Source organism: Carettochelys insculpta, chromosome 2, assembly GCF_033958435.1.
Source record: "Carettochelys insculpta isolate YL-2023 chromosome 2, ASM3395843v1, whole genome shotgun sequence".
Lineage (NCBI taxonomy): Eukaryota > Metazoa > Chordata > Testudines > Carettochelyidae > Carettochelys > Carettochelys insculpta.
In genome coordinates, this window is record NC_134138.1 from 50770640 (window position 1) to 50792264 (window position 21625).

Sequence of the window (21625 nt, forward strand, 5' to 3'; positions counted from 1 at the left end):
ACAGACGGCTTCTTCTCGAACTTTGCATGTACCACAATCTGTGCATCACAAACACATTTTTCCAAACCAAGCCACAGCACAGAGTGTCATGGAGACCCCCACGCTCGAAACACTGGCATCAACTAGACATGGTCATTGCTAGATGTGATAAACTCAAAAATGTCCTTCTGACACGCAGCTATCATAGTGCTGACTGCGATACAGATCACTCGCTAGTTTGCTCTAAACTCAAGGTGATTCCCAAGAAATTGTACCACTCTAAACCAACTGGAAGGCCCTGCATTGATGACAGAAAGACGGCAAACTCAGAGAGAGGCGAAAAGTTCAGAGAGACCCTTGAGGAGAACCTGCGCAGCAGCCCTGGGGGTGCCGATGTGATATCCAGATGGCAGCATCTGAGGGATACAATTTACAACACGGCCTTGTCGGTGTTTGGAAGAAGAGCCAGAAACACAAATGACTGGTTCGAAGCTAACTCTGATGAGAGGATTCCAGCCATCGAAAAGAAGCACGCTGCATTCGTGGAGTACAAATGCTCACTGAGCCAAAGTATCCTGCAAGCACTCAGAGCATCCAGAAAAACAGTACAGCAGACGGCCATGCGCTGTGCCAACAGCTACTGGCTCGAGCTATGCAGCAGCATCCAGACCAGTGCTGACTTTGGTAATCTCAGGGGAATGTACGAGGGCATTAAGAAGGCATTAGGACCCACCCAGAATAAGATGGCACCTCTGAAATCCAAATCTGGTGAAGTCATCGCTGACAAAGCCAAACAGATGGAGCACTGGGTCGAGCACTAATCCAAGCTATACTCACGTGAGAACATTGTGGTTGATACAGCCCTCGATGCCGTCGAGCTCCTACCAGTAATGGACAAACTGGACCAGGAACCAACTGTGGATGAACTGAAGAAAGCCATCGACAGCATTGCAGTAGGAAAGGCCCCAGGCCAGGATGGTATATCACCAGAGGTAATCAAGTGTGCCACAGATGCTCTCCTGGAACCCCTACATGAACTACTGTGCCTGTGCTGGAGAGAGGGAGAGGTTCCACAGGATATGCGCGACGCTAACTTCGTAACCTTGTATAAGAACAAAGGAGACAGAAGCGACTGCAACAATTACTGTGGAATCTCCCTCCTAAGCATCACTGGTAAACTGTTCGCTCGCGTCATCCTTGGCAGACTCCAGAAGATTGCTGAGAGGGTGTGTCCCGAATCACAGTGCGGATTCTGCGCAGAGAGATCCACCGTTGACATGGTCTTCTCTCTGAGGCACCTGCAGGAGAAATGCAGGGAGCAGAGGAAGCCACTGTGTATTGCCTTCATCGACCTGACCAAGGCCTTTGACATGGTCAGCAGGGATGGACTGTTCAAACCGCTCCACATGGTTACTCAAGGTGATCCAGTCTTTCCACGAAGACATGAGAGGAACCATTCATTATGACGGCACATTATCGGATGTTTTCAGCGTCAGGAGCGGTGTCAAACAAGGATGTGTCCTTGCTCCGACATTGTTCGAGATCTTCTTCACACTCCTCCTGAAGCATGCCTTTGGATCTTCAACAGAGGGCATCTTTTTGCATATGAGATCTGATGGGAAACTGTTTAATCTTGCAAGGCTGAAAGCTAAATCCAAGGTGTGGGAAGTCCTCATCAGAGACTTGCTGTTCGCAGCTGACGCTGCTGTAGTGTCACACACAGAAGACCAGCTTCAGAAACTGCTGGATCAGTTCTCCAAAGCATGCAAGGACTTCGGGCTTTCCATCAGCCTAAAGAAGACAAATGTACTTGCTCAGGATGTTGCTGAACCTCCATCAATCAGCATTGACAACTATTCATTAGAGGTCCATCCACGAGTTCATTTACCTCGGGTCCACCATCACTGACACCCTGTCATTGGAGTCTGAGCTAAATAGGAGGATCAGAAAAGCAGCCACAACTCTGTCCAGACTGAGCGAGAGAGTGTGGAATAACATCAAGTTGTACACCCACACCAAAATCCAAGTGTGTAGAGCCTGCAACCTCCTTTATGGCCTTGAGTCTTGGACCCTGTACTCCCGCCAGGAAAAGAGGCTGAATGTCTTCCACTTGCGCTGCCTCAGGCGCGTCTTTGGAATATGATGGAAGGAGAGAGTGTCCAACACCTCTGTCCTTGAGCAAGCTGGAATCCCAACCATGCACACCCTCCTCTGGCAGCGTCGGCTCCGATGGCTTGGCCACGTCCACAGGATGAATGATGGAGGGATCCCAAAAGACATCCTGTATGGCAAGCTAGCCTCTGGCAAAAGACCTCCCGTATGCCCCCAGTTGCGCTACAGAGATGTTTGCAAGAGGGACCTCAGGGAGGTAGACACCGAGCCGGACAGTTGGGAGGAGCTGGCAGACGATTGCAGCAGATGGAGGCAGGAACTACACAAGGGCCTTCAGAAGGGTGAGATGAGGATCAGACAGCTAGCAGAGGAGAAGCAATCCCACAGAAAGTACAGTAAGGACCTGCCAGACACCCATTACACATGCAACAGATGCAGCAAGGACTGCAGCAAGGACTGTCACTCTCGTGTGGGCCTCCACAGTCAGTCGACGCTGCAAATGATGATTGCAAATGGAACTATGAAGGGCATGATGCATAGTCTACATAGACTGAAGGATGCTGCTGCTGCTGCTGCTGCTACGACTATTACTAATACTATCTGGTAATAAGTCATTTTGCAACATGCGTTTAGTTGGAGATTGTTTTTATTGTTTAACATCAAGCTACAGATGATTTCTTTGGGTGTTGTCTCACTGGTTTCTGTGGAATTTGTTATCTTTACATGTTGACTGTGTGTGCTTCTAACTTGAGGATCCTCAGTTTGCTCCTCCTCAGTCATTAAATACAGCAAATACAATTTGATAATTACTTGTCACTCTCTTGTGTCTCCAGCCTGCTCCTCTGGCCATCTGGACACCATATTGGCCTGAAGATATTTTTTTTAAATGTTCTTTGCTCACAAAACCAAAAAAGTGCAAAATATTCTAAAATTAGAATAACTAATACTATGGCAGTTTTTCATAATACAAAAGCATTCTTGCACTTTTAAATAAAAAAATCCTAAAAATAAAAAACCATAATCACAAAACCCTTCTAATCTGTTCCTGCCTTAACATTAAAAACAGCCTACCTAATGCATCTTTATGAACAGCACTAAGTTGCTCCTATCCATTAATAAAAAATAAAAAATCCTAGTAAAATGCATGAAAGGACATTACCTTACAAAAAGCTACATTTTAGCTGCATAGCTATACTGTGACCTCTGCCAGTTGGCCTCTTTTGAGGCTCCAGCCCTCGGTGAGGGAACCTCACTGTTAGTGCAGGCAAGGCTATGTCTTCCATAGAAACACTGTCCCACAGCCTGTCTCAACGCTTAGATCTGATCATCAGTGATTTCAGCTCTAGTGTTCATTTAACAACAGACTCTCTGTGGAGCCTAATCAGCCCTGTCTTTAAATAGTGGCGTGTGATAGGTCAAATAGTGCTTGTGATTCTTAAGCAGGCTATCCAGCAAAACATGTTATGCACTCTCTCCACAGGGATCTGGCATCAGGACCCAGTGCTTAGCCAGTGTATTTTGATTGAAGGAGATGCCCTCAGGAGAGGCATACAGTTCTGCTGTCCTTTACTCGTATAACCAGGATAACAGCATTTTATTATCTAGGTGTTCAAATGACTTGTGATACAGTACCAGCCAAAACTATATCACTGTGTTGCCTAAGTGATCAACTAGTTGGCAAGTGTGTGGGGGGTGTTGCGTGGAAATTCAGTGGTGCTATATGCCCTACCTAGAGTGGCCTGTTGAAATCCCTGTCCACTATAATAAGACAGAAGGCTGTACAGGCAGCAACTGTGCCTTATAAGTCTCACTATTGCCCCACCCAAAAATACGGCCGGGGGGGAAGTAGGACAGTTGTTTGCAAAGCCATTGGGGGCTTGAGATCCAGCAGTTTCTGGGAGGGTGAGGTAGTCTCCTACACACACACACACACACACACACACACACACACACACACACACACACACACACACACACACACACACACACACACACACACACACACACACACTCTCTCTCTCTCTCTCTCTCTCTCTCTCTCTCTCTCTCTCTCTCTCTCTCTCTCTCTCTCTCTCTCTCTCTCCAAGGATATTGCAGCTGGAGATGTCCAGTTTTAGACTGAAGTTCTGCACGAGGTATTCTAGGTATAGACATCCTTGCTGGGAGGAAGGACTTTAAATCTACATCTCAGTGATTTTAGATCTAAACATAGGACTTCCTGTCCTCCCTTTTTAGGAAAAAAAAACAAAAACTTTCCTTCTTCCCCATCTTCTTTTCTCTGACCTTCCATCTCTAGCTGCCCTCCTGAAAAATGCTGTTAATTGTAGTTCTTATTATCTGAAAGGTAATTCTAAAATGGAACTAGAGGATTCCATCTTCGTGTCTAAATGTCTGCTCTCAAATGTGCTCAGTTTCCAAGGAAATATTTCTTCTCCCACACTGGAATTTATAGAACTGAAAGTTTGAAGAATAAAGCTGTCTTACAGACTACTAGACATGTAAGGGACTTCAAGAGGTGATCGAGTCCATACCCCTGCACTCGCAGCAGGAGCCAGCACCATCTTAGATTACCCACAACCAAAAGTTATCTAACATGCCCTTAACTCCAGTGATGGAGATTCCACAACCTCCCCAGGCAATTTATTCCAGTGTTTTACCACCTTGACAGTTTGGAAGTTTTTTCAATTTTCCACCATAAACTTCTCTTGTTGCAATTTAAGCCTGTTGCTTCTTGTCTTAGTCTCAGGTTAGAGAATATTTTTTCTCCCTTCTCTTTGTAATAACATTTTAGGTGCTTGAAAGTTGTTATCCTGCCCCACCTAATGTCCAACCTAAACCTTCCTTGCTCCAGTTTAAACCCATTGCTTCTTGTTCTAGCCTCAGAGGCCAAGAAGAACAGGTTTTCTCCCTCTTCCTTATGACACCCTTTTAGATACCTGAAAACCACTATCATGTCCTCCCTCAATCTTCTCTTTTCCAAACTAAACAAGCTCAATTTTTTCATCCTTCCTTCATAGGTCATGTTCTTCTTGGTCTTTTTTGGACCCTTTCCAGTTTCTCCACATATTTCTTGAAATGCAGTGCCCAGAACTGGACACAATACTCCAGCTGAGGCCTACCCAGCACAGAGTAGAGAAGAACGACGATTTCTTGTGTCTTGCTCACAACACACCTGTTAATGCATCCCAGAATCATATTTGCTTTTTTGCAACAGCATCACACTGTTGACTCATATTTAGCTTGTAGTCCACTATAACCCCTCAATCCCTTTCTGCCATACTCCCTTCTAGACAGTTGCTTTCCATTCTGTATGTGCGAAACTGATTGTTCCTTCCCAAGTGGAGCACTTTGCATTTGTCTTTATTAAACTTCATCCTGTTTACCTCAGACCATTTCTCCAATTTGTCCAGATTATTTTGAATTATGGCCCTATCCTCCAAAGCAGTTGGAGCCCCTCCCAGCTGGTATCATCTGCAAACTTAGTTAGCATACTTTCGATGCTAATATCTAAATCGTTGATGAAGATATTGAACAGAACCAGCCCCAAAACAGACTGCTGTGGAACGCCACTTGTTATACCTTTCCAGCAGGATTGAGAACCCATTAATAACTACTCTCTGAGTATGGTTATCCAGCCCGTTTGCACCCACCTTATAGTAGCCTCATCTAAGTTGTATTTGCCTAGTTTATTGAAGCTTATCAAAAAAGCTATTAGACTGGTTTGACAAAGCTTGTTCTTTACAATTCCATCCTGATTTTTACTGATCATCTTATCTTTCAGATGTTTGCAAATGGATTCCTTTATTATTTGTTCATTATTTTTCCTGTTACAGAAGTTAAACTGACTGATCTGAAGTTTCCTGTGTGGTCCTCATTTCCCCTTTTATAAATGGACACTATATTTGCTGTTCTTCAGTGTCTCAAATCTCTCCCGTCTTCCATAATTTTTTCATAGATTATAAGTAACGGCTCAGACACCTCCTCAATCAGCTTCTTGAGTATTTATGATGTATTTCTTCAGGCCCTGGTGACTTACAGATATCTGGCTTTTTTAAGTAATTTTAACTTGTACTTTTCCTATTTTAACTGTTGAGCCTACTTACTTTCTCCAGCATTCTCTATGCTAAACATCCAGTCACCACCAACCTTGTTGGTGAAAGCTAAAACAAGTCATTCAGCATCTCTGCCCTTTTCCCCATATTGGTTTTTCCCTCTTAATTGAGTTTTGGGCCTATCTGTCCTTGGTCTTCTGTTAGGTTCTAATTATATTTGTAGAATGTTTTTCTTGCTACCCTTTGACTCTAGCTAGTTTGAACTCACTTTTGCCATGGCTCTTCTGATTTTGTCCCTCATACTTGTGGTGTTTGTGTATATTCATCCTTTGTGGTTTGACCTAATTTCCACTTTTTGCAGAACTCCCTTTTGATTTTAGATCATTCAAGATCTTCTGGTTAAGCCAGGGTGATCTCTTGCCATATGTCCTATCTTTTCTATCCAATGGAATAGTTTGCTCTGATGATATCTTTTTAAAAATTGCCTACTATCTTCAATTGTTTTTCCTCTTAGTCCTGCTTTCCATGGGAACTCTCTACCAGCTTCCTGAGTTTGCTGGTTTGCCTTCTTAAACTCCCATTTATTTTTATTTTGCTGTTCTCCCTCCTGCCATTCCTTAGGATCTTGAACTCTATACTGTCATGATGACTTTCATCCAAGGTGCCTTTCCCTTTCAAATTCTCAGCAAGTTCCTCTCTATTAAAATCAAATCTAGAAGAACCTCCACCCAGTATCTTTCTCCATCTTCTGAAATTAAAAAAAAAAAGTTTCCAATGCATTGCAAGAAATTGTTGGATAACCTGTGCCCCACTATGTTACTATCTTGGCAAATGTCTAGATAGTTGAAGTCCCCACCAAAGTCCTGTGCTTGGCAGATTTTGTTTGTGTTTTTTTTCTTTTTTTGTTTTGTTTTGTTTTAAACCCTTATCCACCTTGTCTTCCTGGTTAGATGGTCTGTAGTACATTTCTTACTGTGACATCACCCTTGTTTTTCACTCCCTTTGTCCTTACTCAGAGAGACTCAAAAAGTCTGTCTTCTATGTCCATCTCAATCTCAGTCTATCATTTTTTTAATATATAAGGCAACTTATAGGTTACTTTTTCGCAGCCTGTCGTTCCTGAGCAAGCTGTAGCCTTTTATATCAGTATTCCAGTCGTCCGTGTTATCCCACCAAGTTTTTGTGATACCAAATAAATATAATAGTTGTGTATATTTACTAGCATTTCAAGTTCTTCCTACTTACTCCCCATACTACTTGCACTAGTATACAGACAACTAATACACTGATTTGAATTTGCCTGCCCCATTTCTGTCTTGTTCCTCTTTGATCCCAGCTAATACAGAGTATGCCTCCCCTTTAATTTCTGACCCATCTCCCAGGTTTGCATGTTTTTGACTTACCTGTGGGCTTTGGTCATGTGCCCTTGTTGAACTTAGTTTCAAACCCTCCTCACAAGGTTAGCCAAACTGTCCAAATATTCTTCCCCTTCCTTGATAGGTGGACCCCATCTCTGCTTAGCAGTCATTCCTAGAACAGCAGCCTATTATGTTACTGTGTATAATCACTAACTCTAGTGGTAAAAGGTCTTCAGGCTCTTGAGGCTGGTCTGCTTGTTGACTGTAACTTGCCAGCAATGCAGCTCCTGCTCAGTTATGTCTGTGCTATAGCATACACTACTGAAAGAAATGGTGGCACTGTGCTAGCTTTCAATGGTGGTGACAAAATTGGCCAGCATACATGCTGTCTCAGTTATACTTTTGCAGTCTTGTCTTTCAAACTGTACCTATTGGCCTCTTCATGAGGCCTGCATAGGTGTCACTGACTGAAGTGGATTTAAAAATGAACAATGGTTAGAAGAAGCCCATTTTCTGTATATTGCATTTGCTGTGAAGAACTAGTGGGGAATGTACTCAATAGGGAAGAATACTCATCCCCCCCCCCCCAAAATCTATTTTGTTGACAATGGAACAAATCCCAGAATCACATAGTGCTGTGGATTGTCCATGAACTTCATAACTATAAAATAAAACTTAAAACTAATTGCTGCAGTTTATGTAAAACAATGTAACTCTGCTCTTCTAGCTGATCATTTAAATTTGTCAGAAGGAAATTCCAAGGTTTGATGATGCATTTTTGGGAATGTTTATGAAGTGTGAATAAATTGCATGTTCTTTCCTTGTTTTAGGGGTGTAAGACAACTGGAATGCAGGTCTTAAATCAAAGTGTGACCCCTGCTCAACCAGAGTGGCAGGATTCTGAAAGCAAGAAAGGTAAGTTTTGTTTCAGTCCTGGTGGAATTTTGCAGCACTGTGCATGAGTAGAATTTGTCCCTGACAGATTTCTTTACTTCCCTTTAGAAAAGTGACTTTCTGATGGGGAAGCACAGGGAAGCCACAAGAGTGGTTATGTGACCCTCTTCAGCAGTATGTTTTGGGTGCCCAGGGCAGCCAGCACAGAGAGAAATCACTGTGAGCTATGGGTTGGGACTGGGAAAGACCCAGCTGGTAGCTCCTATCCTGTGTCAGGGTTCAGCAGGTAGTCTCAGCTGGGATGGGAATGATGGAACTTTGGAACTTCCTCTTTCCCTGGATGGCATCCAGGGTTGGGTCAGCCCCATCTCCAGATTTCTCCCCCAGCTGTAGAAGCTTGGCAAACTCCTCTTCCCTTCTTTCCACCACCATTTGTTTAAGTGCAGGAAGGACTGATCCCTGTATGAGAGCTGGTCCCCCATGCATCCAGACCCTCTCACACCCATGCACTCTTGCCAAGATTTGCCCCCCTCCCGTGAGCCTGACTTCTCCAGCATTACTGAGTCCCCTCCACCTAGATTCCCTATTTCACTGAGCCCCAGCCGGCTGCAATTGATGCCCTCCCCACTGAATCCCACTCCCCTACCATCCTGACCATCCATGCCCAGACTCATCTGCTGAGCCCCAACCACCTTCATCTGGACCCCATTGCAGAGTCCCATTACCATTGCACCCAGACCGACCCCAAAGGTCTGTAGGCATCCTGATCCCCTGTTTTTGCTACACCCAGATCCCCAACTGAGCTGCCCATATCCAGGTTGCCCCACACAGATCACTCTCAGCCCAGACTTGGGTCCTCCCCCCACCACTAAGCCTCTCTACACTTTAATCCTGCCTTGCTCAGCCTGCTTGCCCATACATTGTGCTCTTGGCACTAAGGGGAGGGGCCTGGTGCGTGTGCTGTGTCAGGGTTGGATTCAGCCTCAGTACTGAGTCTGTACTGGGGGAAGCTGCACCGTGATCGCTCACCTACATGCAGTCAGTGGCCTGTGTTCCCAATGCCATGCTGGAGCATCCACGTTTATTTGACAAAATGTGCAGAATTTTAAAATACTGTGCACAGAATTTTTAATTTTTGGTGCAGATTGGTGTATTAGTTTGAATTACCTGTCTTCAAGATAAGAGGGGAAAATAGGAACTTTGAAGTCTACATATGCTTGTTACAAATATTAGTCATTACTTAGAAGTGCTCCTTTCATATGTGGTTTGGGCTTTGTGAAGGAGCCAGGTCCCTGGACCTTGTACTACTTCTACATCAAAGTAGCAAATAAATGTATAACTCTGGCAAGGTCGTGACACTACCATAACTATAGAAATACTCCATTAGAAGGTATGCTTGGGATAAAGGGATTGTGTGGTATGGCTATATTGATATAGTTGCATTGGTGCAATAGTCAACCGGAGAATATGGGGTAGGTTGGCACCAATGAAGCTACTAAGTGTAGCCATAACAGTACAAAATAAAATCCCATTGTAGACAAGCTCTAAGCATAGATATCAAGATTTGTGCAACGGTGTATATCATGCTTATGTGAACTAGTTCATTATGCTTGCAATGTTCATATAAGTTGATCTCTTAAATTCATAAGGCGGGGTGTGCAAACTTTTTACGCTGGGTGCTGCTTGTCAGTCCTGCAGTTAGGCCGGCAGCACTCACTCCACTCCAGCATCTTGTGGAGGGGGGGTCAGTTTGTCATGGGCTGCAGAGGTCAATGCTGTTGCCTTATTGAGTTGGGCACTCACTGGCTGCTTCTGCCACTTGGTTCAGAGCCTCTGGACATTCTGATTGGCCCAGTGGCGGGGGAGCATGGGGGAGGAAGCTGAGGGCTGAGAAAGTTGTGGAAGCTGCGGGGGTGGTGATTACACTCTGTCCCCCTTACAAAATGTTGTGCGCTCCTAGTTTAAGGTATCAGGTTGGTTCCTTTGACAAATGTAGTCATCAGTTTATCTGCAGGGGAAACTTACGACATATGTTGCCCTGAGAGCGTGTCTTTACTCTGACCTGGAGGAATTTCCCTTAGTAGGTGGATCAGTCTCCCTGGCTAGTTTTGGGTGTCTCTGCACAGTATGCTAGTTATTTCAAATTATGAGATGGGAGTTTGTGGTCTAAGATTATTTTGTCGAGGAACCCAGTAACATCCATTTTAGCAGTAATAGCAATCTCTCCTGAGTTGTGTTGGATTCACTAGCAATGACCTGAAACAGTTAGTCTTTTCAAAACTGCTTTCTTTTAAAATGTTTATATTGCACTTGCACACAAAGTTCATGCTTTTCATATAACGAGCTCTTACAAGAAAAGCCGGACACTCATAAATTAGAAAACACTAGCATTTTACGCTGCTTTGCAAACATCTCTGTTCAGTAAATTTATAATAATCTGTTTGTGTAATCCTGTGTTTGCAGAAAGAATTAAATACAGCAGAGATTTCCTCTTAAAGCTTTCAAGTGTTTCACTCTCTCAAAAGAAGCCAGATTTTCTTCCCGATCATCCTGTTGTACTTGAAAAACCGGTAAGTGTACTCTTGCAATTTCAACCAAGGAGTAAAAAGCAGTCTTGCAGGTTGTCAACTGGCAGTTTGAGAAAAGTGTAACTTTTAAAAAAAAATCCATTTGCAGAGGTACATGATGACATTATAACATACAAGTGTAATTGGATTGGCATCTTATTGTGGCAGAATAACTATCATGCCCCTTAGCTGTCAGTTCCTTTGTTGCCTCTCAGCAATGGATGTGGTCTTAACCTTGTTGAAATTTTCTGTGCTTGGCTTCATAACCATGCTGCTTCAGCTTTCCTTTCTACTAGCTATAAACTATATCTTCTAGGTGTGGTATGTGTTACCTAATCTCTGTTTGCAGTTGGCAACTTTTTAAAATACTCTTAAACACGCAGGGCATAGGTTTGATGTAATGAAGTGTTGTGGTTTGGAGATTACTCAGCTCCCAAATTTGAAGATATTTTTCTGTAGTCATCATTTACTCAAACTGAATATTTCTCGTTTCATTTCTGGCAGAGAGCAAACTTTCCATTTCAGATGCCTTCCCCATCTACAATGAATTCCTCTTGTTTGTGTGTAAACTTCATGACTGTCATGGCTGTTGTATTTGCATCATATCTATGGCCATTTAAGTTCATAGCTTAAGAACGCAAACTTTGTTATACTGAGAGAACTTGTTCAAAAGCCAACTTAATCTGATATGAAAGGCATTCTAATAGGAAGTATTGTGTGGTAAAACACACACCCGCACCCACCCACGCGGGAAAGCCCGTATTTGTCAAGGTGTCCAACATCTTTAAAAAATATTACAGTAAACTCTCTGGTTTATCTCGTATTCAAACAACTGGAATTCTGAATCAACCAGCATTGCATCCTGCCCCACTCATCCTGTTCTTACCCTGCTAGCGTGTGTGTGTGTGTCCGTCCGTCCGTCCGTCCGTCCAGCAGCTTGCCTGCTGCCCACCCAATGCCTGCTGCCCAGAGTGGCTCCCTGCATGGCTCAGCTGTGCCTGAGTCCCTCACACGGCCCTCTGCTGTCCCCACCGACAAGGTAACAGGGCAGTGGTTAAGCGGGTGTCAATGCTGGGGGCTTGGGAGTGCTGGAGTCTGAACTACCTTATCCAGCATATTTAAACATCTGATGACCTCCTGGTCCTGGGGCTGCCGGATATGAAACTGTTTACTGTAACAGTATTACGTAGCTCTCGTGAAGCCTTAAGAGCCTTAATATACTACATTGTTGGTGTGTTAGCAAGTACGCATTCTGTTTGCATTAAATCCATGGATTAACTCCTAGTCTGCTCTGACAATATTCATGCGTAAATCTAGCCCATTCTGTGCCCATTGAGTAAGGAGTGAATGGTGAGAAGGACATCGGGGAGTGCCACCTTGTCACCAAGATTTGGGGAAACTCTCTGAATGACAAATGAATTTGTGCTACAGTAAAGGAGGATTTTTCACATCCTCCCTAGAGAATGCTGTAGCCATTCTGGTTAAGAAACCATGCAGTAGTATAATGGGGTATTTTTAAAGAATCTGGAAAGGACTGCTTTTGTGTTTCAGATGCGAGTACTAATCATCTTCAAGTCAGTAAAGAACACGCAACAATTTCAGCATACTGGCAAGAGACAGACTGATAATTTCCAGAGTCCAAGCTCTTAACAGTTGGCTTCTTGGAGGGGTTTTTTTATGACAGTTGGTGGTAGAGGCTTTTATAGTGGAGCAAGACTTCTCTGGACACAGTTCAACATCACCTAATTGTGTAGTTGTGGATTTTCTTCCAAGGAAACCTATCTGCAGTGCTGTATTGAATTTGTGTCTCACCAAACGAAAGCTCTCAAGTTGTAGAGGCGGCCTGCATATGCCTTGTCTATTTCTGAAGATATTGGTTATTTTAGGAGCTTTCTCTGTATGGAGATAGTATTGGCTGGATGCTAGGCTGCCTTTATTGATGTTACAGTAAGATAATATGCAGCCTGACACATTTGACTGTGAGCCCTCGCCTGAAGGTACATTAGAATCTACTGGCTCTGTCTGTGGGGCATTGTGATAGGGAACTGAGTTTTTGCCAGTATTACTCAAGAATTGGCAAACTTCTGTCAACAAATCTAGAACTTTGTTTTCACCCACAACTATTTCTGATTTGGGGTCAGTTTATACCACCAGATCAATAACACTGCTGTGGGCACCCACATGGCCCCACCGTATGCTAATATTTTTATGGCTGGCTTAGAACATTTCCTTGGCTTTCGTCCCCTATGATGCCTCCTTTACTTATGCTAGATTGATGATATCTTTATCATTTGGATCCATGGTAAAGAGACTCCTGAAGAATTCCACAGGTATTTTAATAACCTGCACCCCATTGTCAATCCCAGCCTTGACCATTCCACGTGAGAAATCAGTTTTCTGGACACCACATTGCAAATCATTGATGGCCACATCAATACCACTCTGCTGGAAACCTACTGACCGCCATGCTTACCTATGTGCGTCCAGCTTCCATCGGGGTGCATCACGCGATCCATTGTTTATAGTCAAGTCCTTAGATATAACTACTGACAGAGACCAAAAACTTCAAGATCTGTACCAGGCATTTCTAAAATTTATTACCCACCAGGAGAAGTTAAAAAACAACAAAGCAAAACAAAACCAACAACGCCTCATCCCACCATAAATAAATAAATAAATAAATAAATAGATTGCCAGGGTTGGACAAATACACAGAAACCAGCTACTTCTAGATAGGCCAAAGAAGGTTATTAACAGAACACCACTTGTCATCATCTGTAGCCCCCAACTCAAAACCCTCTAGCACATTATCAACAACCAAGAGGCTGTGGGTGAGAGGCCTGTGCTGTCCTATAGACAACCACCTAATCTCAGGAAAATTCTCACTTGCAGCCACATGCCATGCCAAAGAAATGCTAATCCTGGAACTTTTCCTTGCAACAAACCCCATTTCCAGCTTTGTCCACATATTTACTTCAGAGACAATATCACTAGACCTAACCATGTCACTTACATGAGCAGGGGCTCATATTCCTATAATGCACTCATGTGCAAGCAATGCCCCTCTGCTATGTATATTGGACAGAATGAACAGTCACTTCACCAAAGAATGAATGGACACAAATGAGACATTAGGAATCTGAATACATATAAACCCATCAGTGAGCATTTCAGTGAAGTCGGCCATAGTATTAAAAACCTGAGCATCTACGTCCTAAAACAAAGAGACTTTAACACCATATTACAAAAGGAGACATCTTAACTGGAATATATTCTCAAATTCAACACTTTGTGGCTTGGTCTTAATAGATATAGCACTTACCTTACACATTACAAAGACAGATTCTCCATATTTGATATTTGTAGTAATCTCAGACAGGTCACTTAATAGACTCTTGAAGAAAGTAATTTTCTTCCCCTCTTCCCTACCCTTCACCTGTCCTATTTAGCTGATTTGTAAGTTTTAATTTAATTTTTTTCTGTCTCTGTTATATATTTGTCGTGCCAGTTTACTTTCAGCACTATTTCCAGATCTAAGGAAGTTGGCCTACCCCATGAAAGCTCATCACCTGAAAATTATTTTGTTAGTCTTTAAAGTGCTACATGACTGCTTTTTTGTTTTGTGAACATTTCTACCAGTGTTTCTTCCTGCTAATGTCATTAGAGAATAAAGTTTATGAAGGTTCCTTGTAATCGGGTGTGAAAAAGTCAGTCAAGTTGCTTGGAATGAGTTTTCCAAAATTGTGCAGTAGTCTGTGCTCTGCAAGAATATTCTCCATTCATTTACAAGCAAACTGCTTGCCTTTCTTTAATAACTGAGTATATTAGACGCTCTCTAAAAGTATAGTTGGTAGCTGTTTTGGGTTTTGGTCTATTTAGGTATACCAGTTTCTAACCAACACTTAGATTTTTGCAGGACTTGAAGCTGTATTTTATGAGATTTGTAGTCCTGGCAGAATGACGGGAGGGTTCTCCTCTTTATGGGAACATAAAGATCTTTCATGTGGATGCTTTCTGGTGGTGAGAGCAAATGTTTACTGTAGTGATTACATATCCCTGAGAGAATTTTTTTTAAATAGATTTCTTCAATTGTTATAGAACTGTCTCTTATTTTACTTTGTTCACATGCTTAGGTCCATGAAATCCCCCTGGAACTTTTCTTCTGAAAGCAGTATTCACTGGGCTGGGCTTTTTTATCTAAGAAAATGTGGTTTAAATGACTGTACGGGTTGAAACTCCTAAATCTGACATTTTCTGGTCTGGCAACATCCCTCGTCTGGCTGGACGGGGGATGTCACTGGACCAGAGAGCGAGGCAGCAGGGTGCAGCCCGTGTCCTCTGGCAGCCCTGGTGGCTGGAGGTGCGGGGAGGGGCATCTGCAGTTGAGTCTGCATCCCTCCAGCATCCCCTGTGGGAGGGCAGGTGCGCAGGGCTGGGACTGGTGTCCACTGGCAACTTCACAGGGCTGGAGCTGGCTTTCCCTATTGGGGCTGGAGCCACAGCTGTCTTTTCCCCATGGAACCAGCCAGAGCTGGAGCTGAAACCAGCTTTCCCCCATGGGGCTCTGGCCAGAGCCATGCTTTCCCCTGGGGTGCCCCTCAGGGCAGGTGGAGGTTGGAGAGGGCAGCCATTCATGGCTGGAGCTGCATCCCCAGCATGGACCTGAGTCAGCTTCTCCTGAAAGCCCCAGAGCAGAAGGTAGGGGAGCATCCCAGTGGTGGTGGTGGGGGGTAGGGGTGGTGGCTTGGGAGCTGTGCCAAGGAATCTTTCCTTGTCAGGCAAATTCTCTTGTCTTGGACCGGTCAGATCCCGACAATGCTGGACAAGTAGACCCTGTACCTTTATTTATTGTTTAAACCTCGTAGTCTGTGACTTTACTGCTTATCTAAAGAGAAGGAATGGCTCCTTCTGAAGCCAGTTACTGGTCTACTTCTGGTCAGAAGTCTTTTAGAGCAGCAGTGAGTTCCATGTATATTACTTTTTCTCTTCAAGGCAAGTTTATGGCTTCATTTGTTAGTGAACTGTACCCAGGGCAGGGGAGTCCAATACGCCACTTCCCTAGTTTAATGATTCTCAAAATATGGATTGGGACCCCAAAGTGGTTACATGCTCTTTAGAATGGAATTGTCAAGGTTGTCTTAGATTTGCTGGGATACAGGCGTGAAGCCCTAGCCCCAAAGCTTGAGGTCTTCAGCCCTGGACATTAGGACTCAGGTTACAGGACCCTGCCTTGTGCTGAAGCCTTTGAGCTTCAGTGTTTCCCTGCTCCCAATGATGAGGCCTGGGCTTTGGCCCCAAACCTGGGGGCAGTGGGGCTTAGGTGGACTCAAGCTTAAGGCCCCCCCGCCACACTAGGGTCATGAAGTAATGTTTGTTGTCAAAAGGGGGTCACGGTGCAGTGAAGGTTAACAACTCCTGCCCTAGTTCATTTCTGAATGGCATCTCAAGTTTTTATGATAGGCACCAACTTCATGGTTGCTCCACAGCTCAAGCATGTGTGGAAAAGAAATAGGAAATGCGTAGCATTCCCAAGCCACAGCTGTTTTGCAGGTCCTGGGGCTGGCCAGTAATCAGCTATTTGGCAGCTCAAAACAAAGCAAGCAGTCCTGTAGCACCTTAAAGACAAATAATTTTATTTATTAGGGAATGAGATTTTGTGGGAAAGACCCACCACTTCAGATTCTGAATAACTGAGAGAGAACTGAAAAAATCAGTGAAGAATAAGTCACTTGAGAGAGGGTGGAGAGCAGTGAGCACCTCTCAGGTGGGGGGCATCTGGGGAGAGAGTAAAGTTGGAAGAGGTGGAGTGAGAGAAGGACCTCAGGGCAGGGATAGAGTGGAGGTAGGGTCTCAAGTGGAGTGGGGATTGAGCAACCCCTCCCCCTGACTCTGGAAAAAATGAAAGTCAGTGTCTGAGTTTGTTTCTATATTTTAAGTTTTCTTTTTAAAATACAGAAGAATACTTACGTACCTTAGAAAAAGGAAATATTGATCCCTTTCTATGGCAATCCCCCCACTCTCCCTCTTGATAGTTTTGTGGTTCTGTTTCACTGTACACAGATTCCTGAAGCTCTCTAGTCTACAAGTAGAGATTTCTCTCAGAATTACTTTCCTATAGTCATTTTTTGTCAACGTTTCAAGGGTTGTCATAGCCGGGGGTGGTAGTGGGGATAAGCTCCCACTATCTATAAAATGCTCCCATGGCGTGCGTCTCCAATGGCCTCTGACAACCGAAGTCCAGCTCCTGGCCTTCACGTGTGGCTTAGTTTCTAAGCCTGGCAAAACTGTTTGCACTGACAGGAGAAGGGGCGAAGGCGGGTGACTGGCACCTTAAAACCAGTTGCTTCGGGCAGATGGGGCTTGTCAGCCTGGGAAGGCCGCCCACCTAGGCGAAGGAAACTCTGATTTAAAACCTCCACTGCCTTGTGGCAATACCTAGTCATGGGAAAGGCTTCGGAAGTAAACCCCGAGGAAAAATGTGGAGATGGAGCCCCTAAGGCAGTTTGAGGCTGTGCTCAATCTCACTCTGGCAGCTCCTGCGATGATATTGGTGCCAAGTTGGACTGGCTTTTGCCTTTTCCTTGGATTACGTCAGTGGCGTGGAGAGGGGGAACCTGCTGCTGGGCATCAGCTGATTCTTCAAACTTACTTGCCCAGGCCTGGGCCCTGAAGAGGACACTCCGGCATCGCTTTCTGAGCGGTGGCACAACACGGGGAGCAGCAGTTACTGGTATTAAGCCACTGCACTTGATTGGCATAGAGTGAGGTGCCAGGGGTTGCTTCCGACAGTGGGAGAGGTCTTTGGATCTCATTGGGCAGCTACCGCCTGCCTCAAGCTAGGCAGCCCCCAGCCAAGTAGGTGCTGCCTCGCCACGGTCCACTTGCTCCACTGGGTGTGTGGGGCTTAGGGAATCACCGACAGGTGGATCGTTAACCTTACACCAGGCAAAACAAACAAGCAACAAAATGATTCAGCCTTCGGGCTGGGCACGTGGAATGTAAGGACCATGACTCTGGGCCTTACAGAAGACCTACAGAGCATTAGTAACCCCCGGAAGACAGCAATCATTAGCAACGAGCTGAGAAGACTGCGGATGGACATTGTGGCCCTCCAGGAAACAAGGCTATCGTCCTCTGGATGTCTCAGGAAGAAGGACTTTTCCTTTTTCTGGCATGGGAAGCCTCCAGAAGAGACCAGGTAAAACGGTGTTGGCTTCGCAATCAGAAACAGCCTAGTTGGCTCAGTCATACCACCAAATGTGGGAACTGAGAGAGTGCTGAAAATCCAGCTTCAAACGTCAGTGGGCCTGGTCAATATCTACAGTGTCTATGCACCTACTTTAACTTCTGCCCAGGAACTTAAGGACAAGTTCTATGATGAACTTAGCATTGCCATCAGTGAGGTACCTTCCCGTGAGCCGCTAGTCATCCTTGGCGACTTCAACACCAGAGTTGGCAGTGACCACCACCGCTGGCAACCCTGTCTGGGACAGTTTGGAACAGGGAAGATGAATGAAAACGGATGGCGCCTCCTTGAACTCTACTCTCAACATGACCTCTGCATAACCAATACCTTCTTCAACGTCAAACCCCAGCACAAAGTTTTGTGATGACACCCAAGATCGAAATGTTGGCACCAGCTTGACCTTGTCCTCACCAAACGCAGCCGTTTAGGTAATGTCAGGGTGACATGTAGCTACCACAGCGCAGATTGTGACACTGACCATTTGCTCGTGTGTAGTAAGGTGCACATCCAGCCGCGAAGGTTCTTTTGTTCCAAAAAGGAAGGGAGGCCCCACATTGACGCTGGCAAGACTCGTGACCCTTCAAAAGTATGCAAGCTTGTCCAAGCACTTGAAGTGGCCTTGCCCTGCGCGGACAACACTGATATCAGCAACAGATGGGAACAACTGTGGGATGCTATCTATAATACTGTGATATCTACCTTTGGGAAGAAGACAGTCAAGTCTGCTGATTGGTTTGAAGCCCACACTGAAGTGCTGATGCCCCCGATTGAGAAGAAGAGACAGGCACTGGCTGCATACAGGTCCTCTCCCAGTGAGGTGAACCTGCAGGCACTCCGGTCTGCTCAGAGTCAAGTGCAGTAGGTTGCTCGGTGGTGTGCCAACAATTACTGGCTCCAACTTTGCTCCAAGATTCAGCAGGCCGTGGACACTGGTAACATGCGAGGAATGTACGATGGGATCAAGCAGGCCATTGGTCCATCACAAAGAAAGACTGCCCCACTCAAGTCGGCCACAGGCGAGGTCTTAAAGGACAGAATCAAGCAGATGGAACGCTGGGTGGAACACTACTCATGGTTGTATGCCAGAGAGACCGTAGTTACAGAGAGAGCCCTGAATGCCATCGAGCCTCTGCCCACCATGATTGAACTCGATGCAGAGCCCACCTTGGAGGAACTCATGCTAAAAGCACTCTCTTCTGGAAAAGCCCCAGGGAAAGACTGTATTCCCTCAGAAATCCTCAAATGCGCCAATGGTACTCTAGTTTCAGAGCTGCATGGAATACTTTGCCAATGCTCGAGAGAAGGCAGTGTACTGCAAGATATGAGGGATGCTAACATCATTACCGTCTAGAAGAACATGGGTGACAAAAGCTATTGTAACAAGTATCGCGGCATCTCCCTTCTCAGTACTGTGGGGAAGCTATTTGCATGTGGTGTTCTGAAGCGGCTCAATGTTCTTGCGGAAAGAGTCTACCCTGAGTCTCAGTGTGGGTTCAGAGCTGAACGGTCCACTATAGACATGGTTTGCTCTGTTAGGCAACTACAAGAAAAGTGCAGGGAGCAGAACAAACCTCTGTACATTGCCTTCATCGACCTGACCAAGGCATTTGACCTCGTTAGCAGAAAAGGTCTGTTCGTGATTCTGGCTAAGATCGGCTGTCCCCCAACTTTGCTCAGCATTATTAGGGCCTTCCATGAAGGCATGAAGGGGACCGTCGTATACGCCAGATCCACATCAGAACCCTTTATGATTCTCAGCGGGGTGAAGCAGGGGTGTGTGCTGGCTCCAACACTGTTGGGCATCTCCTTTGCAGTTTTGCTCAAATATGCCTTCGGAACTGCTACAGAGGGCATCTCTCTCCACACGAGAATGGATGGCAACCTCTTCAAACTTTCAAGGCTTAGAGCGAAGACCAGGGTGCTTATGAAGCGTCCAAGGGAGTTCCTTTTTGCTGACGATGCAGCTATTGCTGCTCACACGCAGCAGGAACTGCAGTGACTCATAACGCGCTTTGCGGATGTGTGTATGGAATTTGGCCTCACAATCAGCTTAAAGAAGACCCAGGTGATGGGCCAAAACGTGGGTAACGAGCCATCTATCAATGTGCTAGACTACGAACTGGAAGTCGTCCATGAGTTTGTGTACCTAGGCTCGACGATCTCTGACAAGTTGTCACTTGATAGCGAGATCAACAAGCGTATTGGAAAAGCCGCCACAAAGTTCTCCAGGCTGACGAAGGGAGTATGGGCTAACAATAAGCTCACTGTACACACCAAGGTGCAGGTCTACGCAGCCTGTGTTTTGAGCACACTGCTGTATGCCAGTGAAACATGGACTTTGCACTCAAAACAAGAGCAGTGACTCAACACATTCCACATGCGCTGCCTTAGGCGCATACTCGGTATCTCATGGCAGGACAAGGTCCCCAATAGCACAGTGCTTGAGAGGGCAGGCACCGCCTCCATGCTCACCCTTCTCAAACAGAGGCGTATGCGCTGGCTGGGCCATGTCTCACGGATGACGGATGGCCGAATACTGAAGGACCTCCTCTTCGGTGAACTGGCATCTGGAAAGAGGCCGAAAGGGCGACCTAAATTGCGCTACAAGGACATGTGCAAGTGTGACCTCAGTGCTCTCTATCAGCGTGAACACCTGGCATTCGCTCGCCTCAGACAGGCATGCCTGGAAACAGGGAGTGAAGGAAGCTCTTGCTATGTATGAAACTACCTTGGTGAAGGAAGCGGAAGACAGGAGAGCCCTCAGGAAGATCCGTGCCTGTGATACCAGAGCGACATCTGCTTACTGCTGCTCGCAGTGCGGGAAGGACTGCCACTCCCAGATTGGATTGCACAGCCACAGAAGACACTGTTCGAATCAGTCCAACTGGGCCGCAAACCCATGATCCCTCGGGATCGAAGGATGCCTACTACTACTATATTTAGCTGAGATGCATCACTGACTAACGTCCTTTCAGTTGTTGGATCTAAATCTCTTTACATGCATAATGGGGAAATATATTTCCAAGCTAACTGAACATCAGTGGAACGGTATATTTGCTTCAGGAGAGTGTGCTGTGCAGTGCCTTCTACTGGAGCAAGCTGCTCAGCGTGAGTGTGGAAGGCTTTTTTTTTTTTTTTTTTTGGCAGCCTGGATTAAAGAGCTGTAAACAGCTACAGCCATCTGTCTTTGGAGTAGAATTCTAACTATTTTCAGACATCTGTGACTAATTAAAGTTTTTCTCAAAAATGTTGTTCATGTTGGACAGAACAAATTTCTCTTCCTGAAAAGGCACCTTTTAAAGTTAACATGGGAAAGTTATGGCAAAAAAAAAAAAATGCTTCGAACTTAACTAACAGCTTCCCTCAAATGGTCACTGATAACCAGAATACACAATTTTGAGGACAGTTAAGTTTTGG

General features: G+C 45.1%; 1 protein-coding gene across 1 annotated transcript in view; it reads left to right on the forward strand.

The window, feature by feature from the left end:
- The window catches only part of C2H8orf88 (chromosome 2 C8orf88 homolog), a 46289-nt gene extending 33677 nt beyond the window's left edge, over positions 1-12612 (forward strand). Inside the window, exons 4-6 of the mRNA XM_074985439.1 lie at positions 8332-8416; positions 10859-10965; positions 12514-12612. Of these exons, the coding sequence (XP_074841540.1) occupies positions 8332-8416; positions 10859-10965; positions 12514-12612 (291 nt within the window). The remainder of the gene's footprint in view (positions 1-8331; positions 8417-10858; positions 10966-12513) is intronic.
- The last annotated feature ends 9013 nt before the right edge of the window (positions 12613-21625 follow it).